This window comes from Chionomys nivalis, chromosome 1 (genome assembly GCF_950005125.1).
Source record: "Chionomys nivalis chromosome 1, mChiNiv1.1, whole genome shotgun sequence".
Classification (NCBI taxonomy): domain Eukaryota; kingdom Metazoa; phylum Chordata; class Mammalia; order Rodentia; family Cricetidae; genus Chionomys; species Chionomys nivalis.
In genome coordinates this window covers 161,986,507-162,011,458 of record NC_080086.1, presented here as the reverse complement: position 1 = coordinate 162,011,458, position 24,952 = coordinate 161,986,507, and the positions used below count along the sequence as shown (strand labels likewise).

Here is a 24,952-nt window from a genome sequence, read left to right as displayed (position 1 = left end):
GATTTCAAAAGTATATTGGTGTGTCGCTGAGGGAAATGGATCCCTTTTGGCCCCTTTATGGCCGTTGAAACCTGTGTGGTACTTTCTTGTCACTCAGGGCTTCCTCTAGTGTGTGCTGAGAAGAGCCTGTCAAGTGAAAACTACCTCTTGCTTACATGTCTGCATTGGGAAAGTCATGCAGTCTTTGGTGTCTTTCCAGCCATAAAGCAAGGAAGGAGGATCAAGATCAATTGAGTTCTGGAAGTATTGCACCCTCTCCGGACTGGAGAACATGGCTGTGTTCATTAGGGGAAACGTTTTGTTCACTATAGGAACATTCACTAATTGCTTCCATTTCCTTCTAGGACCAGGACCCTGCTGCCTTTGGCCCTGACTCTCTGCTATTGGAATCCTCAAGATATTATCTGATGGTCCGTTATACCTTATTACCCTATCTCTACACCCTCTTCTACCGTGCTCACACACTCGGGGAGACAGTAGCAAGGCCCCTCGTCCATGAGTGAGTTTCTAGACCAAGGTCTCCCATCCAGATCATCAATTCTTTTTACCTCGCTGGTGTAACAAGGCCCATTAAGACATGTGATATGTTGCTATCTCCTCTTGGAAACTGCACTCCCTCCACTGTGGTGTACTCTGTTTTCTAGGTTCTATCAAGACCCAGCCACATGGGATGTGCATGAACAGTTCTTGTGGGGGCCTGGACTCCTTATCACGCCTGTGTTATATGAAGTATGTTTGTAGTTTGAATAATGGAATGGGATATTACGGTTCTTGCAGTTTGATAGTTGAATAATCTAAATGCCGAGTATATATGATTATACTTAACTCTAAATACAAATATAAATGAGAGCAAGCACGAATGTTTGGAAAATAAGAACTCTTGGTTCCAATGACGCATCAACTAAAACATTTTCTATATAAAAATTGCCTTTTAAACTGTGTTCTTAGGCATGTGACCATGCACTGACATGGTTTTGATTGTCTTGGTGTGTGTAGGGTGGTGCATGTGCACAGAGTATCTATATAGCCTCTTCTCTGGGAGGGGATGGGATGGGAAGACAGAATAGGTGTGTAAAGAGTAAGGAGGGACAATGGAGTACAGGAAGGAACAATCATAGCCAAGAGTAAGAAATAAGGTGTAGGGGAAGGACTGATATCATACTGATAATCTTGTTAAAAAAATATTGCTAACATAGAAATCAAGAAAAAAAAGAGAGTTAACACAGCAATGGCTGTTTGAACTGGTAGTGTCTCAGCTACATCTGACTTTGCTCAACAAGTGGTTTTGCTCTCCTGTGGATGTGGTTGGCATAGTCTACTCTGAACTAATGATGGCATAACTCTAAAAAGGAACTCTCTACTTCTAGAAAATGCATGCGCACAGAGGCAAAATGAATTCAATGTCTAGGTACAGCTTGGTTTTGGATAAACTATTTGGCATTTCTGGTTCATGTGCTTTCCCTAGTTTAACAGGGTGATTTCAAATGGCTCTTTGGATTATTCAGACGTCCAGGGGCAATGCTGTGGAACTACTTTCTAAACTATAAGGAGGTATGTGTGCTAATATTGCTTACTGATTTTATTTCCTTAGGGAGTGGACCACATAAAAGCTTATATCCCAGATGCCATCTGGTATGACGTTGAGACAGTAAGTAAGGTGGCTTCTATGATTTCAGAGACCTTTGAAGACAATTCTAACACAGAAGTCTTGGGAGTTCATGGTGACATTTCACAAGGCTTTACAATGAGTTGATTATGGGTGTGTTTTGAGGCATCTTAGTCCATTCAGGATGGTGTGATACAAAACTTCACACTGCATAATTTATAAACAACAGAACTTTGTTGTCTACAGTTCTTGGAGGTTACAAAGTCCAAGATCAAAGTTTTCTCAACTTTATCAGTGGAAGCTTCTCACCGAGTTGTCGTAACTCAGCCAATTGTCCAGAGGAATCTTCCCTTAGTAGGATCACATACACCATTATGTTCCAACATATAAACTTTAGAGGGACATTAGCATTCACACCACAGCAGAAGAAATTTGAATAACTGCAGTAGGTGTGCCGAATCTCACTGACTCAATCATTTCAATCTGATTGCTGTGCTGATAATTAGGACTAGTCATTTCATTGACTGTTGTCTGTGGAGGCAGAGAATTCGAACTCAGTGCAATCACAGTAAGTCAGTCGACTTTATGTTACTATAACAAATATCCGAGGCAACAAGGAAGGAGAAAGAGTCTCTTATCTTTTCTCTTTCAATTTCAGAAGTTCTAGTCCTGGGTTCTATTGCGTTGGACTGGTGGCTGGCTCTTTTTGTGAAAGCAGGAGAGGAGAAAACCCACTCTTAAAAAACAAAACAAAAAAACAAAAACAAAAGCAAAGGAACATACAAAAAACCCTCTCATGGCTACAATGTGACAGAGAGTAAAAGGAAGAGACCAGGGCCTTACAATTTGATTGAGAGCAAAGTTCTAATGGCTTAAAAGCTCATGCTAAACCCCACCCCTTGAAGTTCCCACCATCCCCCAACATCACTGAGTCAGAGAACAGCACTTTCATATAAGACTGTGGGGATATCCAAGATACAAACTATAACACACAGTATGGTGAGAGGTTAGACGGGAGGCTGGTGTCTCAGCTCTGCTTTCTACTACCCACATATCTAGGGGAAATAGCCTCAATTTGGATGTCTTCATCTTCTTGTCTCTAAAGTGAGGACTGGACAAAAGGATCCCTAGGGTCCTTCCTACCTGAAGTCCTCTATCTGGTCTGTTTTCCTTTTTTCGCTTAGCAACTGGCTATTGAATGGAGGAAACAATTTGTAGACATGCCATTACCAGGCGACAAGATAGGGCTTCACCTTCGAGGAGGCTACATATTTCCCATCCAGACGCCAAACACAACCACAGAGACAAGGTAAGATGCAGTGCCTTCCTACTACCTATGCTGATGCTCAGTGGGGCTTCTTGAGGGAGGGCAAGCAAGAACCAAACAGAGAAGGGCCAAATGAACACAGCTAGTGTGGGCAATCTTCTCACTTCAGGGGCCCAGGATTGTCTTCAGAGGGGTAAATACAGTCTCACGTTCCTTCTCAGTTTCATAGTTCTTCAATTTGGATTAATTCAGATTATAGGAATAGTTAAAATAATCTTCATGAGGGTTTCCCTGGGGACAGAAACTATCTTAATGTGCATTCCCCAAAAACATGAGAAAAATTTAGTAGGGGGCAAAGGTCAACGTGAGTAGGAGTTTCAGGGCTCAGATTCTGGAGATTTTGAGTTCAGATTCTGGCCTGACAACACCCTACACGTGTTAACTTTAGAGAGCATCTCCGTGTTCATGCTTGTTATTCGTGAACTGGTGGAGATGAGGGCCTGCACTTTTAGCACCTTTATGAGGGGTGAATGAATATTACAAAGGGACAGGATCTGGAGCACACTCAGGAAGAGACCTGTCACAGAGTCCAGTAAGCACTGTTAAAACAATCACAGACCTAGTCTTCAGGAACCACCTTCCCCTGCCATTGTTCCTACATTCTTTCTTTCCCACACCCTGCCACCTTCCCACACCTATGTTTCCACAAAATGCTAATATCTACTCAGTTTCTGTGGTAGGTTCTAGAGGATCCATCCCTATGCATCAAGGGGTGGATTCCTCAAGGGGCAGATTCATCGAGGGGTGCATTCAATCAAGGAGGAAATTCATCTGTTTCTGCTTTTCTTTCATTGTTCGAAACTTGGAATTGCCCTCCTCAGCCGGAAGAATCCCTTGGGACTCATTGTTGCCTTGGACTATAAGCGAGAAGCAAAGGGCCAGTTGTACTGGGATGATGGTGTGTCTATAGGTAAGCTTTCAAATGGAGTCATAGTGGTGGTTCTTAATGAAAATCATTGTCAAAGGCTTCTCAATAAGGCACCAACCCCATTATCACTACTGTATGTTTTAGTATCTTAGGAAATCCAGTTGCTTCGAAAATTAAAACTCATTCTGGAAGTTCCATTAACCGGATAGAATGAATTGAAATCAACTTCACACATAGACCTTTCTATGTTACTGACATTGCCAGTGAAATAAATAGTATTGCATTTGGTTTCATTATTCTTTTCTGCATACTGTCATTAACATCAAGAAATCCCTTTTTGTTAATAGCTTAGCAAGGCACTGTTTCAGTTACCATTGGAAAAGCTATCCAGTGTAGGTCTTGTGTTTTTTTGCTGTAAGATTTGCTATGACTAAAACACATAAGCTTTAAGACTGAATGGAATTTGAATTTATTAATATTTGATACCCATTATTGCTCTGCATGGAAGACACATAGAGATAAATGTGACATAAACACTGACCTTGACAAACTCATGGTATAACATGATAGAAGACCATAATGAAAATCAAAATATTTTAAATGTTTACAAATGGAGCCACAGAGTATCATGTGACATCAAAGAAAGTAGTCTGCTAAGGTTCTACATACATTAAAAAAAAACCAAAAAAACAAAAAACAGGATTTTGGATGAGTAGAGCTATGTGCAGAAGAATTCTCAATGAGGATGTAATTCCACATCTCCATTGTTTCTCATAGTAACCAACACATACCCATCTACCCATCTCTTTCAGACACAGTGTTAGAAAGGAAGTACATTCTGTATGATTTCTCTGTTACATCTGTAAGTACTGTTTTCAAGAAACATAGATTTCACGTTTCTTATTGTGATTATGCTTTGAGGTTTCCATGTTCTACATATGCTTTTATTTCTCTGAAATTCATGCCTACATCTTAAATTAGTGCATGCTTTATTATGTAAGAAGCATCTGAACTGCTGTGCAGAGTGAAGGTGTATTTTACAGTTCTACCACAAATATTTAAGTGATGCTGGTTCTCTGTATAATTATTTGCTTTCGAGGCTGTCAGAGTTTTGTCTTGCTTTTTTTTTTTTTTTACCCATTCTGTGTGACTATTCCTTGTGACTTTAACTTGTTTTACGATTTCTCCAATGACTAATTGTTTTAAAATGTTTGCATATTTTTCTCTGCCCTTTTCATTATATCACTTCTTTGTCCATGTTTTCAATAGGACGGCTTTTGGCATTGATTAACAGCTCAGTTGTAATGGTTTTTAGATGTCTGTGATACCTATCCTTCATTTGTTTGCAAATACTTTCTTGTATATGTAGTTTTGCCTTTTCTTCCTCTTAAAGACTTCCGCAAAACAAATATTTAAATTTGAGTATACCTAATTATCCTTATTTTCTCTACTTGGATCATGCCTTTTGATATTCTCTAAGGACTCCTTGTGGGGAGTTTGTTTGAAGCTTTATTATCTATATCTAATTCTATGATCTATAATGGACTAACAAGTCTATATACTAGACTTAGGTCAATGTTCATCTTTTTGCCTGTGTAGTTCCAGGTTTTCCAGTACCTTTGTTGAAACAGCTCCCTTCCCCACACTATTGTTTTGGAAATCCTGTTAAATACCACTAGAGCCTATTTGTTTGGAGGGAACTGCATTCTTTGTCTGTCATTTTACTAAAATATGCCCTTCTCCCTCAGAGTCTAGTCCCACTGACTTCTGTGCTGTTTCTATAAATAAGTCATTTAATTTCTCTATGCTTTATTATCTTCAACTGAAATAAATGGAAATTGCAATCTCACAACTCGCTGAGTCATCCAAATAGGATAATATATGCAAGATACTTAAGCATAGTGTATGGCACATATTAAACATTCATAAAATTTAGCTTTCATTATTAATACTAAAATAAAAATTAAAAATTACTATGATACTTTTATGTGTGTATGATGTTTATGTATCCTGTGGGTTTTGTGTTTGCTTGGGTCTCTTTCTTTACTTTGTAACTACTTAAACATTATGTAAGTTATGATGATATTTTCTGAGTAACAGAATCAGAAAAGAGGCAGTTAACCAAAGGAAGAGAGCATTGATGTCTGGGACAACACCTATCCTAGGTGTGGTCATTGATCAGTTTAAAGAAAACAGAGAATAAGGAGACAACTTGGATCAGGAGACATTGAATGTGTATACGAATCTCTAAAATGACTTTCTTCCCCCTCCCCAGAACAGATTACAGGCAAAAATTATAAACAACAATTACTTGGATCCCAATGACCTCATGTTTACAGGCATCATAATCTGGGGGATGGACAAAGAGCCACGTGGTCTTAATGTCTTACTTAATGGCTATACCACCCCCATTTCAAGCTACAGCTACAATCCTTCAACAAAGGTGAGAGATCATTACATCTTCAGGACTCTTATTGAAAGCCCTTGCCTGAGATTCTGGCAGCTTTCCTTTTCCTGCCTTCATGAGTTTGGATAGTCACAGAGACAGTTTTCCTGTTGAGATAGTCACCACAGCATTGAGAGGATGCAGGAGAAATGTGTGAACTCAGGTATGAATCTTTTCTCTTGCTGGCATTAGGACGTAAAGAAGACAAGAGTTGGTGTCTATCCTAACAGAAGAGCTTTTTTTGCTAATTTAAAACTGGATAAGATTGTCTTAGATAGAATAGTAAAACTGAGATTCAATAAATTTTCCTGGTTCTGGGGAGTATTAACAGTTTATCCTTTGTTAAAGTTAGAACTACCCTTAAGAGAGAGTCAGTCGGGAATTTTCTTTGTTGCTATTGCTCTAAGCTGTCTTTGTAGTATCACCTAAAAAGAAAGTGGGAGAAAACAAAAGCTGTCTCTGATCACTGAGTGACTCTCTCACCTGAAAAACTCAAACAGAGCCTTTGAGTTATCGGCTCACTCTCTTAAGACCTGAGAGGTACACTGTTCCCTAGGTAAAGTGTTTTCCACCAGAAAATACACGTACCACAAGATAGGAACAGACCTTCTAAGCAGAATGTGGTGCTGACCCTGGCTGTTCTGTCCCTTTGTGAGATCTTAGGCCTGCTATGACATGTATTGTGGAGACAACCACTGTACTCATAGCACTGGGTCACTTTATAGAATTCATGCACATAATTTCTAAGATGACTGTCAGTGCTTGGCTCATATGCATGCTCAGTAAAACTCATCTGTTGTTTACTGGCATCATTAGCTACATTGATAAACATCATACTGAAAGGATAATAAGCCTAAAACTGACACACGGTGACCCACACTCCTTAACATGGCTAAATTGTTCCACATTCCATACTTTCACAATGGCCCCAAAAGGTCAGGCATCAAAGAAGTTTCAAGTATTCTTAGGTGATTTTGGAGAAAAGGTTTGGTCCTGACTTCCCGGTGGTCAGCTAAAGCCATTATCTCCACAGCTCTGAATCACCTGGTTTGTCATTGTCATTTCTTTCCGTAGGTGTTGGAAATCTCTGACCTCATAGGACTGAAGCTGGGACAAGAATTCTCCATTGAGTGGACTCTTGCAGTCAATGACCTGGAGAAGTTTAACTGCTTCCCCGAGGATCCTGCAGTCTCTGAGGAGAGCTGCAAGCAGCGTGGGTGCCTCTGGGAGGTAATGTCCATACTGACCAGGAAGTTGTAGAAACTTTGTACCAAGTAGCTGGCCACCTGGAAAGCATTTTGAAGAGGTCACTGACCTGATGGACATCATGAGGATGTGATGATAGGCAATTTTTGAATTCCTTGTGATAGGCGATGTGTGTGTGTTTCCCTCAGATACCCTGCTTCTAAAACAAATCTTTGCCGTTCTAATTACCACTTTAGCCTTATCATTCAGAAATCATATTTTTGTACTGTTAGAGAAAATAAAGAGGATCAAAGGAAGGGGAAGAGGGAGTAAGAGCATAATGGAAGGATGAATATAGACAAACTTGATTATATGCACTTATAAAAATATCACAACAAACATTATTTTTATAGTCAATATATGTAAGTAAAACCATCTTACCATCACAATATACACTATGAATTGAATAGTGTTGTAGCAAGAAAATGCTTGATCGTTTCTTGGCCACCCAGACCTGAAAAATCACACAGAAACTAAATTAATTGCAACATTGTTTGGCCGATGTCTCAGGCGTAATCCCAGCTAGTTCTTACATCTTAAGTTAACCCATTTCTATTATTTTATGTGTCACCACGAAACTGTGGCTTACTGGGTAAGGTTCCAGCATCTATCTTTCTCCTTCAGCATCTACATGGAGTCTCTTATACTCTGCCTACTCTCTCTGTATATCTCTGTTTGGATTTTCTGCCTGACTTTACTCTGCTAAACCATTGGCCAAAACAGCTTCTTTATTAACCAATGGTAATAAAACACATTTACAGCATATAGAGGAGACTCCCACATCACTGTGTAAATGAACAGCTTTTGTTTATTGGGAAACCTAACCTGAAAGTATAAGTCTTGCTCAATGTGGGAATGATGGAGAGAAGAAAAACAGAAAAGGTTAGCACTGGGAACAGGAGGCACAAGGAGGACCCTACCTGAGGGTTATGGTGCCCAATTAGGCTTCCTGTTCCATCGTCATTCACACTTCACTCCCTCACAGGAGTATGTGTGTGTGTGTATGTGTGTGTGTGTGTGTGTGTGAGAGAGAGAGAGAGAGAGAGAGAGAGAGCATGTGAATGCATGCACGCATAACGTGTGTGTTTGTGTGAGTTTAATTGGACCTGGCTCCTTTGCTATGGCTATTATAGAACTACTAACTCATATAGAAATTTCCAATTTAATTATCCCCAGGTATAGAATCTTGAATTCAGAGACCAGGGTGTTGTGACAGGGTTGGTTCTTTTTGAGGACCATGAGTGAGCTCTGTTCCATTATTCTGGTGGTTTGTTACCAATGTTTTCCATTTCTTGGCTTGTGTCATGTAAGATCTCCGCTTTCATGACTCTTGAGTGTATGATTGACTGTTTTTCTTAATTTTCCCACATAACATATACACTAACCATATTGGATTAAAGCCCACCCTAGTGACCTCATCTTAACTTGATCATCTGCAAAGACCTTATCTTCAACATGTCACATGCACACTACCAGGGCTTAGGACTCATTTTTTTTGTAGGGAGCCTTTCAACCTCTTTCAAAGTTCTTAGAAGCTTACTGTTTTAACTGGCTTCTTCAGTAATTAGAGTCTCAAAATGCTGTGTAGAAGCTCATCAAGAATTTTTCCTACTATTCTAGCCCACCACTACTCCTGGAGTGCCTACCTGTTTCTACGACACCATTCCCCAATATGCTGCCAGTAACGTTCAGTACCAGCCGACAGGCATCACCATGGACCTGACCCTTCTGGAAGACTCAACATCTGCTCGGGCAGCAGCAGCTCCAAATGTTGTCTCTGATCCTCTTTCTGGAAAGATCAGCTCTCTGAAACTGAGTGTAATTTACCATACAGAAAACATGCTGCAGTTCAAGGTAATCCTCGTGTTATAGTTGCTGGTTCTTAACATGTTTATTTTTGTCTCAGGCTTTTATACACATGAGATCACTAAAAGACTGTTAATGGCCTGGTATGGTGGTACATGCCTTTAATCCCAGTACTCAAGAGGCAGAGATAGGTGGATCTTTATGAATTGGAGGCCAGCCTGGTCTAAATAGCGTGTTCCAGGCCAGACAACTCTACACTGGATTGTCACAAGCAAGCAAGCAAACAGATTGCTAATGCAAATCCCTATGTTACAAATGCAGAGGCGGGGATCTTCAGACCTAAAGGTCAGAAAGGGAGGACGTAGTTAGGAAGTGAGTTTAAATCTACCACAGTTCTGTATCTTTTGTTATGATCAGTATTCTGCATCATACACGTCATTAAAAAACCCATCTTATCTCCTTGAACAGCATGAGTCTGCTTTGTGGGACTCACACTGATGAGATGCTCACTCCCTTCCAACAGTTTTAGTTCTGCAGTGGAAACTCTCAGCCTGCATTAGCATCAACTAAAGATGCCATTAAACCTTGCTTTTCTCCTTCCCAGATTTACAGCCCCACTAACAAGAGATATGAGGTTCCAGTACCTCTGAACGTCCCTGCTGAGCCACTTGGATCCTCTGAGGGCTGTCTATATAATGTCACAGTTAAAATCAACCCATTTGGACTCCAAATTAGAAGGAAAAGCTCCAATACTGTGATGTAAGCTCTGTTTATTTGGTCCTAATCAAAGTGATGGCCGATCTAATTGCAATGTTTCTAATCACTGCAAGTGAACCACTAATCTCTGAGACAACATTTGATTATGAGCATGTTTGTCGAAGTGAGCATCAATTTCTCATAGTTCTTTAGGAAATTAATTTTTCTGCCAGTCACTAACTCAGAAAAAATAATGAAAGATTTAAAAAAATAGATGTGTCATTTGATTTAAGAAAAATAAAATATGTCCTGTTTTATATAATTACTAACTAGAACAGAAAACACTACTTGATAAGCAAGCCAGCTTTCATAAGTCATGAGTCTGTTCTCAATTAAACATCATGAAGAAATAGCTGAAGAAGCAGGAGAGAGGGACAGAGGTCTGTAGGGAAAGAGAATTGACAGTCATCAATTATAACATCTCTCAGGTCTTGTCTTGCTCTTGAAGGTCTGGAGTTTGCCTGAGAGGAAGTTCCCTGCCCTAGTAGAGATTGTCAGCTGCATGTGCACGTGGTTTTTTTTCTTGTGTATGGCTTTTGTTAATTTGACTGTGTATTCAGTGTTCTCTTTCTGTCTTTAGGAAATTTCTTGCAATCTAAAACAATTATTCTGAGAGTTTCACAGGTTACTGCACAGTCGTTTTGTAGAACTCACTAATAACTTCCCACAAGCTGATGTACCAGGCTCTAAGAACTGGGAATAAAAGGGTGAATGAGACGTGCTTTTTTCTCTCTCTTAATGAGCCCACGACCTCCCAAAAAAGGACTCTTAGTCTTGCAAACCACAGGATACAGATGCAAACATGGAAACTTGGAGTTGTATTGTGGTCACTGTTATGACCTGGTTCATCTCACAGCATTTGAACCTGGATCCAGATGTTCAATAACTGGGGGTTTCCAAGCCAGTTAGGCACCAAATTGAAGACTTCTGAGTGAATTAGGCACAGAAATGTGCTTTGTGTTTTCTCTGACCTGTGATTTGTAGCTCAGCATGGAAGTCTGCTTTTGCATTGCAGTTGGGATTCTCAGCTCCCTGGCTTCACCTTCAGTGAGATGTTCCTTTCCATTTCTACTCGCCTTCCTTCTCAGTACATCTATGGCTTTGGGGAAACAGAGCACGCATCTTTCAGAAGAAACATGAGTTGGAACATGTGGGGAATGTTTGCTCGGGATGAGCCACCAGCGGTAAGGATAAGAACGAAAGTAGCAGTCATGTTCATTTTATCTAAATTTATTCAAATCCTTGTGTCCATAAGTCATTCTATATTCTTCAGCTTTTACTCGCACTGACAAATTTATGCTCTCAAATCCTAAAGGGTATGTGATCTTATGCTCTCTTGCTTGTAAAACATTTAATTTCTCTACTCCTGTGGAACACAAGTTTTATTGACTTTTACCAAATATTACATTAAGTGCTCAGGTCAAAGTTTAATGAGATACTGTCTATGCCCGGCAAAGATTTATAATGCTGAGGAAGACAATGAAACAATGATAGCATAGTGTAATCAATGCTCAGATAGGTTTATTTAATAGTGAAGGGGACACAGATTGTGAAGGACACAGATTATTTTGCTTGTGGTAGAAGACAAAGTCAAGCAAGGCTTCTGGAACAACATCATTGGTGAGTCCAATCTCCAATGTCAAATATAAATTCACTGTTCTCTTTGTGATATGGATACAATTTATTGGGGATTTTATTTTTAATTACTTTATAGTTCTTTCTTATAGTACAAGAAAAATTCCTATGGTGTTCACCCTTACTATATGGCATTGGAAGATGATGGCAATGCCCATGGAGTGCTCCTGTTGAACAGCAATGCCATGGGTAAGACAGACATGCACATTTATATGCCACCATAGACAGACAACTGTGACCACTCTGTTAGAGTCTAGGTTGTTACTAGAAATAAGGACATTCAAGGGCAAGGAGCATTGGATACAAAGGCTTTCACTCATTCATCTGTCAATTCAAGAGTTATTAAAAAGACTCCAGACCACATATTAAGTATAAAATTTTGCCTATCCATGGTCCCTTATTTTGTGTGACACTTTAGCTTCTTTTCCATAGGGTGACATAAGTTGTTGAGATTGCATAATTTATTTTAGGCACTTGGAATCCATCTCGATCCCACTGCCTAAGAAAAGACTTTGCAGAGGAGGAAGATATCAAGGAGTGAGGGTGAAAATGGAAAAGTTGTGGATAGATTTTCCATCAGGGTAACTTATGACTCCTTACCAATTTGGCTTTTTTCTAATCTCTACAGATGTGACACTCCAGCCGACCCCTGCTCTGACATACCGCACCATAGGAGGGATTCTGGATTTCTACATGGTTCTGGGGCCAACCCCTGAACTTGTAACTCAGCAATACACCCAGGTTTGAAGCAAGCATGTCTACCCAAATAAATCACGATGTATTTGTTGGATATTGCTACCACGTTCTTAACACTGAGATAAGGTTCCTTTTGTTACTTTTACTCATGGGTGTTCCTATGAGAAGACTGCTATACTTCTTGCAATCTAAAACAGTTGTTCAAAGCATTTTACCTTTATCTATTGGACAGTGGTTTTTGTAGACATCATTCATATGTTCACTCAAGCTGACACTCCAGACTTTAGAGGTACCGACTGCATACTAATAACCCATGCGTCTCTTGAGCACTTGCTCAGTAGTCTATCGAAGAGTCTCTGGTGAAGATTCTCTATGGAGGTCTCAGGTTTTCTGGACTAGTGGCTAAGCATGGGAGGAGACCTCAGCTACAGTGTTTCTGTGCTTCACCTTTGTGATTCTACATTTAACTTCCTTATTTATCTTGAGTGGGAGCTCTTAGAACTCAGTAAAATTGTTCAAGTTTCTTCCTTAAGAAGTCTAGTAGGAGCTGAGTGGTTGTGGCACATGCCTTTAATCCCTCCCAAAAAATAAACAAAAAAGTCTAGTAGTACATTTATTTATTTCTAGTAGTAGTATTTATATCTAGTAGTAGGATTTATTTATTTCACTTAGACTACTTTAAAAAATATAGACTTTCATCTTTAATTAATTAACTAATTAATCACTAATATTTTTAATTAATATAGACTTTAAAAAATAATTCTGATGTGTGACACGGTGATTAAGTAAATATATGTAACATGTAAGGATGAAGTGTGGTAATTAGCATTTTATTTTATTCTAGTTGGTTGGTCGGCCAGCCATGCCTCCGTACTGGGCCTTAGGATTCCAGCTGAGTCGCTATGGATACAAGAGTGATGATGAAATTGCCAGTTTGTATGATGAAATGGTGGCAGCCCAGATTCCCTATGTATGAACCTCTCCCTCTGCTCTGGTTTTTTAGCTTACTTGTGTAATGAAAACAGATTTATACAAATTGAAGCTGTGTTAGTTTAATAGTAGAAAACAGCAGTAGAGATTATCTTCTGGAGAATGCTTTACATTTTAAACATGGTCCATTCTGAACCTTGATTTGCAAGGTTCATAACTAAGAGTTACATATGACTCCTTCAGCAGGCAGTGGGATGGTTGCAGGATACTGGCACTCACTGCCTGCCTTTGGGAATAGTTTGCAGTAGTCATGACTCTACAAAATCAGAAATGGGCACCTTGGAGAGATGAGTATGAAAGGAAGCAGCTTACAGATCTCGGCATGTATAGATCCCTAATCTAACTCCGTAAGTAAAGTCTGAGAAACAACACGGTTAGCTGATATCAAAAAGCAAAAGTACACACATGGCATGTTCTTTCTACTTGTATAATTGTCGGTTTCCTAGCCCTCCTCTTTCTTGACTTTTTGATCATCTCCTAAGATTTTGGAGGGAAATTAAGGATTACAAAATCAGCATAAGGTGATCTTCCCACTGAAGATAATTTGATGCCTATGTATGAGCTGCACGTTTCCCTTTTAAAATACATTTTATGATATACTTGTTAAAGAGAGATGAAAAAAATATAAGATAGCAAGTTAAAAAAAAAATCCGTAGCTCTAACTAATGCTATTAGGATGTTAGTTCATTCTTGTCTTAATTTTAGCTTTTCTACCTGTCTGCACTTTCCCAAAAGTATTTCACCTAGAGTCCTAAGACAACACAGGTGATTATCATTTGGGAGTTAAAAAGAAGTAGCTTGCGTTCTTTTCTAATCTGAATATTAACCAATTTACCTATTGTTCAATGCTCTGGTGTTGACTGAGTTTCAAGTGCAGAAACTTGGGAACTGTGTAGAGGCAGCTGAAAAATAATATACTTCTATAGTGAGTAAATTCAGTAAGGTCTACTGAAGCAAACAACAATCAACAATCTGTTGTGAGGGAAATTTTACTATCTATCCTGGGATGCGCTTTGTTGGGCTTCCCAAGTCTGAGATTTGAAGGGTTGGGAGGACAGGAATTGAGGGAGAAAGAGGAGAGAAGGGACAGCAGTGGAAGAAGCAGTTGAAAAATGTGGACATGTGAGGTGCGAGCAGGAAGCAGAAAGCAATTTCAGCATGTGGAATCGAAAAGCGCATGCATAGAAGGGCGTTAGGAGATGGAATTTAGGAGGAGCCCAGGCCGGGACAGCAAGCAGGGGCGGAGTCTGCAGAGCCCTGAGTGTACCTGGGAACACTGTTGCAGGACACTGAACACCTCGCCTGTTGCTTCCTGTAGGATGTCCAGCATGTAGACATCGATTACATGACCCGGAAGTTGGACTTCACCCTGAGTCCCAGCTTTCAAAATCTCGGTGCCCTGATTAATCAAAAGAAGACAAATGGCATGAAGTTTATTCTCATTCTGGTGGGTATGACGACAGACTTTGGGTCCTGTCTTTATGGTTCTAAAATAATTCCACTGGGAAAACTTCTTGTACTTAAACATTTATTTTAATTTTTTTAAATAAATGAACTAGGAAAGAAAAGTGAAAATTACCTTAAAGAGGTAAAATGTCTTTTTATTTTTTATAGCTTGATGCCACTGGAAGCCACTTATTGATATTTTTCTCTTGCTAAAGCTAGAATTCTATAAAGAAAATGCTGAAAATAGCAAACGAAAGCCGGGTAGTGGTGGCACACGCCTTTAATCCCAGCACTCGGGAGGCAGAGGCAGGCGGATCTTTGGGAGTTCGAGGCCAGCCTGGTCTACAAGAGCTAGTTCCGGGACAGGCACCAAAGCTACAGAGAAACCCTGTCTCGAAAAACAAAAACAAAACAAAAAAAAAAAATTGCAAATAAAATGCTGCAGTGTCTCAGGGATATGCTGTGCCTCAGGGGTACAGCCATGTCTCAGGGGTACAGCCATGTCTCAGGGGTACAGCCGTGTGTCAGGGGTACAGCCTTGTCTCAGGGGTACAGCCGTGTCTCAGGGGTACAGCCATGTCTCAGGGGTACAGCCTTGTCTCAGGGGTACAGCCTTGTCTCAGGGGTACAGCCTTGTCTCAGGGGTACAGCCGTGTGTCAGGGGCACAGCCGTGTGTCAGGGGTACAGCCGTGTGTCAGGGGTACAGCCGTGTCTCAGGGGTACAGCCGTGTCTCAGAGGTACAGCTGTGTGTCAGGTATAGAGCTGTATCTCAGAGGTACAGCTGTGTCAGGGGTACAGCCGTATCTCAGGGGTACAGCCGTGTCTCAGGGGCGATGAATCTTGGGACTTTATTGATATTCATTGAACTCACAAACAGATCCAGAATTCCACCTTACTTAGTTATCTGCATATAAATCTTTTAGCTTCCAGAACTAGAGTATGGCTGTTGCTACTTGTTCATTCAAGTATCTGTTCAACACTGGGGTTTGATTTTCATCATTGTGGAATTGTCACGAGAGGGTGGATTCTATATTAGAAAATAAGACAGTGTTCTTTTCTTAGGAAGGTGTTTATTTTAGTGGACTGAAGCAAACAAGAAACAAATATTAAAAATATAATCTCAGACAGCGATATTTTTGTGTGACAGTTATGAGCCAGAATAATATAGCAATGAACTCGGTCAGCATGAGATGCAATAGGTGGGGATTGCTATATTAGATGTGAACAAGCTGGGCTGCAGAATAGAATAGTTTGCTTTTCTAAGGTTTACATGACCTCTCCTATTGAAGGTAATGTCTTACTAATCTGGCTTACTGGGAATTGTTTTACAAATGTAACCATACAGAATTTATGGTTAACTGTCAATATATTTTTTAAACTCTTGTTTCCCCTTCCCCTCTTCCATTTATTTATTTATTTATTTATTTATTTATTTATTTATTTATTTATTTATATTTGGTTTTTCGAGACAGGGTTTCTCTGTAGCTTTGGTGCCCGTCCCGGAACTAGCTCTTGTAGACCAGGCTGGCCTCGAACTCCCAGAGATGCGCCTGCCTCTGCCTCCCGAGTGCTGGGATTAAAGGCGTGTGCCACCACCGCCTGGTTCCCCTCTTCTTTTTAAAATGGATTTATGTGTGATTGGAAAAAAATCACTCACATCATGTCGTATCTCAGTTTCTGTAAATCCCCTCCCCCATTTCTTTAGCTATAGCTCTGGGTACTGTAACTTAGAAAGTTTCATTTGATATGGATTTTTATTCCTTTTGAAAGAGATTGTCCTTAAGAACTATGCATCTTTCTTTGGGTACCTGTGGCAATTTTCTATTTCACTGATTTTGGTAATAGACTCAGTAAGACAAATCTCATTAAAAAATATTAATATTACTTCTTGGATCACTCATACTTTCTGCACTATGAATTGTTAGTTTTGGGAGTGGGATTTCCCTGGATATATTTCACTCATATTTGTGATTTTAAAACTAGGACCCAGCCATTTCTGGCAATGAGACAAACTATCTACCATTTACTCGAGGACAGGAAAACAATGTGTTCATCAAATGGCCTGACTCCAATGACATTGTCTGGGGCAAGGTAAGGCTTGATAGAGGTGTCTGGAATCAATCTACCTCACTAGACATTCCTATAAATTCTGTAAATATATGCTAGATAATGAATATATTTCAAAAATAATAAGTCTTCCTAATTTACTTAACAGTAAACATTAGGCCCAAAGTTACAGGTCAAATTCTCTAAACCATGGAATGTTGTCATTGCCTACAAATATTCTAATATTTCCATCTATTCATATTTATATTTAGCATGGTGGTTTTTAAAGCAAACATTAATAATCCCCCAGGGCTCTGAGTTCTGTGTCTCTACCACATAAATTCAGAATGATCATTCAGCTTTGACTAATGATGCTTAATCAGATTTAACAACAACAACAAAAATCACTAGCTTTATCTTGTCACTTTGAATTCCTTTCTATGGCCTCAATCCTCATTTCATATGGATGATAACAATGGTAATTTAGGCAGACCCCTGGGCCCCAGATGATAGTAGCTCTTAGATTCAGACTCCCTTCTTAGACCTATTGTGCCTATTGCCCTTGATATGAGCTCTGATCATTTTGAACTCTACCTTCTCCCCTAACCCATTGGGCTTGCACTTCAAGACAGAAGCTGACCCATTTGATGTCTTGTAATGCTCTCAATAACTGGATTAACTGTATTATAGGAAATGTTTCCATGTTGTTGTTCTCAGGAAGTTCCGCATATTAATTTTATAAGAATTCTGTGAACTCTGAGAAAACAAGCAGTATTTCCTACTGAAATCTCAGAATATAATCATCCTAGAAGAATGTTCAATAAGTGTTCTCTGGTGATTTACCAATATATATAGCTAATGTACTGCTGATTATGAACAAAATTGATTAATACTATAGATTGTTCATGCTACATATACTACTCAACAAGTACTGATACAGCTAGAAAATATTGAGAAAAAGCCTGAAGGATTGAAAAGCTTATATGGGAGGAGTGCATTGTTGTTTTTAACAAATTCTCAATCATTTAATTTTACCAATAAAGACTCAGGAGTCAGATGCTGGGGTGAGAGCCTGCTAGCTCTGAGAGGCAGAGAATGCACCCAGCTGACCTTCCTCCTCAGCAGACTTCCCAGAAAACTCCTCTCTCCTATCTTCTCAAACAAGTCTCCTCAAACTCAATGTCCCTCCCTTCTACTTCCTGTGCATTTCTCTATTCATCCTCCTGACTCCCTCTTATTCTTTATTTTTTTTCTCTTAATAATCCTATGTTCACTTCTGGTCAACTGGTTGCTTGCTCTGCCTCTTGACCTATGGTTAACTGTATTTAATACTATTTACAGTATTCAAGCAGAACACTCTTGGATTAAAGGTGTGTGCTAGGGCGGAGCCACATCACAACTAGAAACAGGTTTTTCCAGTAAACAGCACAATCTTGGGGTTCACAATATGATCAAATATCCTGCAACAATATGTGATGAGATAGAAATGCAGGAGGGATCCAGTCTTGGTCAGGTAGCAAGATGGAATGTCAGTCACATCATTTCTCTGACATCCTATTTCACTTTTATTTGTAAAGAATAGTTTCTACAGGTAAAAATAAAATATATACCAACACCAAGAACTCATTTGAAGTATCATTTTGCAAAAGATGCACTTAAAATGAAGTTTGTGACTTGAGTTCAATATTTAAAATGTGAAAACTTATGAAGTAAGGAAACCCTGGGCATTGTCACCTGGGTGAATTTCATGCGTTCACCTTTTACACTTTAACTTAGGATGAAGATCAAGGCATTTGTAGAATGGCCTCCCATTAGAACTTTGCATGGGAAACACCTCATGGCTTGTGTGCAGTGACATTTTAAAGGTTTGGATTTTTCTTATTTGTCTAGGTTTGGCCAGATTTGCCCAATGTAAATGTGGATGGTTCCCTTGACCACGAAACTCAAGTTAAGGTAAAACCAAACAGAGACTTTTGGAAATAGCACCCTAAACATCTGAATGTTTGTGTTTGATAAGCAACTTTCCCTTCCTGGTCAAGTAGCTCTAACTTGAGTCTGCTTGCTCGGTGGTCAGTTTTAGCAGCGGAAATGCTCAAATGAGAAACTTGATAGGCAACCAAAATGGAAGGATATAAAAAAAATCACAGTGAAATCCCTTATATATAATAATAGCTTGTGATTCAAATATAATGTTGCTTGAAAATATTGAATCAAAGTCTAGAATATCTTTCCTAGTAGGGAACTAGCACAGACAAATGGTTTTTGAGGAATTCTTCGAGAACTAAAGGCATCACTAGTAGGCTGGAAGAAGGAAAGCCCTTGGTTTCATGCCTTCTGCTCCATCAAGCCTATACACTTGGTCACCATGCAGCTCATTTTCCCTTGGAATGACAGATAGGACCTCCTTAGTTTGGGCAGTCTACAAAAATCCCATGCATCCTTACAACTCAACTGTTTAGATACTGGCTCTTAGTTTTCTACTGTCCATGGCTAATGTCTAGTCATAAAACAAATCTTATGCTTACAAGGGACTTTAAATCTATTCAACCTCTTCTTAAGAGATTAGCCCCCTCCGCCCCACCCTCCAACTTTGTGTCCATTCTGAACTCTGAAGCAACAGCAGCCACAAAGTCAAGGTTAAATCAGAGACTGGACAGGCCTAAATGCTTGCCCATTTCCCCCTTCTTTTCTACAGAACTCCCCTTCCTGGATAGGGGAGAGAGGGGAGATCTTCCCACTAAAGCATGTGTTGCTCTTCCAGCTATACAGGGCCTATGTTGCTTTTCCTGATTTCCTGCGCAACAGCACAGCTGCGTGGTGGAAGAAAGAGATAGAAGAGCTCTATTCAAATCCTCGGGAGCCAGAGAAGAGCTTGAAGTTTGATGGGTTGTGGATTGTAAGTGCACTGTTAATTCTCTGGACATATGAGTAGTCAGAAGGCAGTGAGATAGTTTATAAACTGGCAGAATAGGCAGCTAGGACTGGACAGCTGAAAGGAAGAGAATTTAGTGTCTAGACCCAGGAATAGCAGAGATTATTACAGGTCTGCTTAGGGACGCATCTAGTAGAGGAGTCTACTGAGGAATTGTGTCAGCTGCTGAAGATGCAAATACATGGACAACAGGGCATCTCTTATTTTCAATCTGACAGTCTCTTGACTTATTTCCCAGCTATCAAATCCCCTCTGAAGCCTGCAAGTACATCCAGCAAGACAGGGCAGAACTGGGAAAGGACAAGACATGAATTTGGGAGCCAAAAGACATTCACTATTGAACTAGTATAGACGGCTCTGAAGGGATGTCTTTCAAAGGTTGTTCTAATGTGTGCTGCACAGGTTTTCGGTCAGGGATCCTTGGGATGCATCTGGGAAAAGTCTCTAGGGAATCCTCCATTTGCATATTCCTAGCAGTGGGAAACACATTCATTAATATCATGGTTTCCTCTCCCACATCTAATCCCCTGAAATTTTAAGCAGATTCCAGTCCAGCTCTGAAGAGCTGCTAAACCCTGGATCAGAGTAGAAGAAGCTCACAGTTCACAAGGAGACAAACTTATGAGTCCTGTGGCTGCTTTGTGGTCTCAGTGGCTACTTGAGCCTTCAGCCAGAAAAGCATATTGTAGATTTGTGGAAGAACACAAATTAATCCAAGCGAATAAGTCAGACAGTGCAGAAATGTAGGCATCTTTGAAGAAGAGATTCTGAAAACTATTAGGTATTTGTTCTAACAGAAAGAAAACTATTGTTGGGTAACCCAAAACTATGTATAGTTAGTCTCAAATGCTTGCTGTTTTCTGTTGTCTTAAGACTATCTTATTTAAGGTAGACCAATTTTATTTTTACTCTGCTGGCAGACAATGAATATTTCTTGGGGGCCTCTACTTCTTGCATTTGAGCTATCCATTTTGTAATGTAAGGTTTTATTTCCAGTCTTGTTTCTGGTTTATTACAACTGCTTAGAATAATATGCAGCCTATTCCAGCGCCAGAATAATTTCCAGGTTAAGGCCATAAGAAAAGGTAGAGGAGCCAGGCAGTGGTGGCGCACGCCTTTAATCCCAGCACTCGGGAGGCAGAGGCAGGTGGATCTCTGTGAGTTCGAGTCCAGCCTGGTCTACAAGAGCTAGCTCCAGGACAGGCTTCAAAACTACAGAGAAACCCTGTCTCCAAAAACAAAAAAAACAAAACAAAATAAAACAACAACACCAAAAAAAAGTAAAGGTAGAGGAATATCATAATGGCCACTGGTTACAGATAAAAAGTAAACAAACTATGAACAGAAAAATAAAGACAGGCTTGTTGGGAAGGGGGATAGAATGAGATATTCCATTGGGTTCAGGGTCAATGTTGCCTCAGCATTTTTGCTATAATGATACAACCTTTATACATCTGAAAGGCCAGGCAAACTGGCAGGAGTCTTTACTCCACCAAGCTGACTTGGGATTTTAGATTTCATTTTGACCCATGCAGAGCATAAAGAGGGTGAAAGATCATTTTTTCGAGGTTAGTGTTCTATGTAGAAATGACATACTGCCTCTGACTGGACAGAATCTTTTCTTTTCTTGTTTGCTTCAGGATATGAATGAGCCTTCAAACTTTGTGGACGGATCCGTCAAGGGCTGCCGCAATGAAATTCTCAATAAACCTCCCTACATACCATGTATGATTTCTTTTCTGCTCAAGACCCCTTTTCTTTTTATTCTTATATGAGGCCAAAGTTTTGGAGGGGAGGAGTAAACAAACTCTCAGCATGGCATAAAATTCACAAATAGAGTATCTTTGAATATATTCAAATTACTAAGTGAGTCATTAACTATAAAAGTAATGACGATTGTTAGAAAAGAAGCTGAGCAATGCACTTGATCGTATTGATGACTATAAATTTATTGCCAAAGTTTCAAATACACAGGTTCTTTTGACTAGAGTATGAAAATCTAATCCCCAAACTCCACCCATGTTCAAACACTTCATGAAAGATACCACTTCAGTGCTAATTGCACCAGAAACTGGAATAAGAGACTATGGTTAAAGAAATCTCAGAATACTAAATCATCTTACCACAAAGAAGACCAAGGAATGAAGTTCTTGAAACCATTGTATCAGCAACTAAAATCTAGGCTTATTAATGTCTATTGGTCACATTTCCATCCTTATATATATCCATCCATCCATCCATCCATACATACATACATACATACATACATACATACAACCATCCATCTTATTCCTCCCTTAATTTAATATTTGTTAGTCAAATGCTGACAAGCCAGAAAGATTTAGAAACATCAGCACAGGATTAATGGGAACAAGATCTTCTTATTCCCTTGAGAACATTACCATCTAGTGGAAGGAACTGTCCTAACAACAAAGGCGTTTGTCATGGTGAGAAATGAGGTGGCCCACACATTGAGTTAGAGTTGGAGCAAAAGGAGAGCATACAGACTCTATGTTCTTCTCAGCTTTAATGGATTTTGAAATCACAGGATGTTGCTTTTCTCCATTAAAAATCTTAAGTAATTTGAACTGTTATGATAGACATGCCAATATATGAATCAAGATGTTTGGAAAATAACTCAGTATTTCCCCCTCAGATTTAGAAGCCAGGGATTTGGGCTTGAACAGCAAGACCCTGTGCATGGAGAGCGAGCAGATCCTTCCAGATGGCTCCCGGGTGCGGCACTATGATGTGCACAGCCTGTATGGGTGGTCCCAGACCAGACCCACCTACGAGTGAGTATGTTTTTGTCAATGTTAGTAAAGAAAAGGCTGGCCCCAGGAATTAAGGTGTATTTTCACTATACACATAGTTTATAATCTTGCTTGTGAGACTCCCAGATTGTTTCAGGGAAATATGGGAAAAGCAATGAGGTTCTATTCAGGGGGCAAATGTGCTTAGGCCTTTAGCTTGGTCCATTGCTATCTCATCGTCTTATTTAAAATACTTCTAGATAGGGGGCTAGAGAGATGGCTCAGTGGTTAAGAGTACCGTCTGCTCTTCCAGAGGTCCTGAGTTCAATTCCCAGCAACCACATGGTGACTCACAACCATCTGTAATGAGATCTGGCGCCCTCCTTCTCATCTGTAATGAGATCTGGCGCCCTCCTCTGGCGTGTGGGTATACATGGAGGCAGAAAGTTGTATACATAATAAATAAATAAATCTTAAAAAAAAAGTACTTCTAGATAAAAGGAATACTGTCTCTAAGCAAATGTTGTTAATTGGACTGGAAGTTTTGACTCTTAACCAGCTAAGCACCTTTACCCTGCCCCTGCCCCTGTAATTTCCCCCACCTTTCCATTCTGCTTTATTATCCATTTAGTGATTTGACAGACCATATTTTCTTTAGTAGACACACTTTCTTATAGTTCTTTGAATATATTTATAATATCTTGTGTAAACCCCTTCTCTACCAAGACCCTTCTGCAACAGTTTCTTTTTTCCTTTTTTTTTTTTACTATTTTTTTATTTTTTTTATTGAGTCATATATTTTTCTCCACTCCCCTCTCCCCTTCTACGCTCTTTTGTGATCCCCACACTCTCAATTTACTCAAGAGATCTTGATTTTTTTTTTGCCATTCTCCAATGTTATTATTTTTTATGCGGGGGTGTTGTTCGGGAGGGGGAGACACGAGACGCGCGGGGTTGGGGAAGGAGAGACGAGACACGCGGGGTCCCACGTGGGTAAACTTTAATGGGGGAGGGTAACATACAAGGAACGGGAGTGAAGAGACGAAAGGGAAAGAGGAGGGGAGAGCGCGAGAGAAGGAGAGAGGGCGGGTTGGAACGCCCATTTTTAAAGGGCTCTGGGCATTTTGGGGTTTGTAGTCCACTTGGAGACTGTATTTTTTGCGCATGCGTGGCCTTGTCTCCAAAGGAACAACAGTGTAGATCCATGTATGTCTTTCTTAAAGTCCTATTTGTTGTCTAGTTTCTCTGGGTTGTGAACTGTAGGCTGGTTTTTCTTTGTTTTATATCTAAAAGTCACTTATTGGCTACTTTTTTTCCTTACATTTTTTGAGTCATTTGTTTGTTGTTATTATTGAATATTAAACATTTCTAATAATAAATTATAGCTCTTCCATTGTCCACAAGGTTGGCTGTTGTTTCTGTTCTCATTTGATCAGCTACTTTTCTATATTCTGTAGTCACTGATTCCCTACTTGCACCCCCTACCCCCCACCTCAGGAAAAGTACTTTCTCTGGTCTTTGAAAGAAGAGGCTTTCTCCTTCTTTGAACCAGGGTAACTTTGTTAAAGACTGACCCCAACTCTCCTTCAGAGCCTGAGGGGGTGGGGCCCATTACCTTCCCCCCACTGACTGCTTTACAAACGCAAACTCTGGGCCTTGAGGAAGACAGTCCTGGTTCTAAATCCCACACAATCCTCTTTTAAAAAAAGATTTGCATCTTAAAGGAGCAGAGAAAGAATTCCTGAAGTTGCTTTAAAAAGAAATAGAATACTCCAGCGAAAGTCAGGTCAAAGGTTTAGAGTCTAGAAGGTGACTGTCTTACTGAAGCCCACTCCAGGCACAGTGAAAGTCTGGACTCTTTAAGTAATTTTTTACTTAGCAAAGTGAAAAAGAAGATGCTTGCATACTTAAGAGACCAAATGATGTGCTTACCTTTCATTTCAGGCTTCTGCCTGCTCTCCAGCTCAGCTGCTGCCGTCTTCTCTGGGAATGTACTGGAGCCTGGGCATGCATAATGCTAAGATGCCCAGTAATGTGCATTTCTTTTGCAAAGTTCTCTATGACTCTAATCCTCCAGGAATTGCTTTTAAAATCTGAGCCAAATGCTTTACCTAAGCAGAAATCACCGCCTGAGCACCCATGAGGGTGCCAGTACAGTGCTTAAGTTTTGACAACTAATTCAATACAGGTGGGAAATTTTTTTCTCAATCTTGTTCTGAAGTCTGAGTCAAACCACGTGGTCACAGAACTCAGAATAGACATTGTCTGGAGGACTGAAGTGTTTGGGGGAGAATACTTTTTAATAGAACAGGAAGGGGATTCAGATTCTTTTGTTTACTGTGAAGCTATTGGTTCTTTGCTGACAGTAGGGCTACCAAGGAATAAGCTAAAGGAGCCT

General features: G+C 39.9%; 1 protein-coding gene across 1 annotated transcript in view; it reads left to right on the top strand.

Moving 5' to 3' along the window:
- Positions 1-24,952, top strand: part of Mgam2 (maltase-glucoamylase 2 (putative)) — a 75,981-nt gene that overhangs the window by 29,584 nt on the left and 21,445 nt on the right. Inside the window, exons 17-36 of the mRNA XM_057792906.1 lie at positions 345-499; positions 645-729; positions 1,592-1,648; positions 2,791-2,915; positions 3,755-3,843; positions 4,614-4,663; positions 6,077-6,244; positions 7,322-7,477; positions 9,113-9,346; positions 9,903-10,057; positions 11,070-11,238; positions 11,782-11,878; positions 12,318-12,430; positions 13,230-13,355; positions 14,694-14,822; positions 16,807-16,914; positions 18,760-18,822; positions 19,631-19,765; positions 21,442-21,526; positions 22,458-22,596. Of these exons, the coding sequence (XP_057648889.1) occupies positions 345-499; positions 645-729; positions 1,592-1,648; positions 2,791-2,915; positions 3,755-3,843; positions 4,614-4,663; positions 6,077-6,244; positions 7,322-7,477; positions 9,113-9,346; positions 9,903-10,057; positions 11,070-11,238; positions 11,782-11,878; positions 12,318-12,430; positions 13,230-13,355; positions 14,694-14,822; positions 16,807-16,914; positions 18,760-18,822; positions 19,631-19,765; positions 21,442-21,526; positions 22,458-22,596 (2,438 nt within the window). The remainder of the gene's footprint in view (positions 1-344; positions 500-644; positions 730-1,591; positions 1,649-2,790; positions 2,916-3,754; positions 3,844-4,613; positions 4,664-6,076; positions 6,245-7,321; positions 7,478-9,112; positions 9,347-9,902; positions 10,058-11,069; positions 11,239-11,781; positions 11,879-12,317; positions 12,431-13,229; positions 13,356-14,693; positions 14,823-16,806; positions 16,915-18,759; positions 18,823-19,630; positions 19,766-21,441; positions 21,527-22,457; positions 22,597-24,952) is intronic.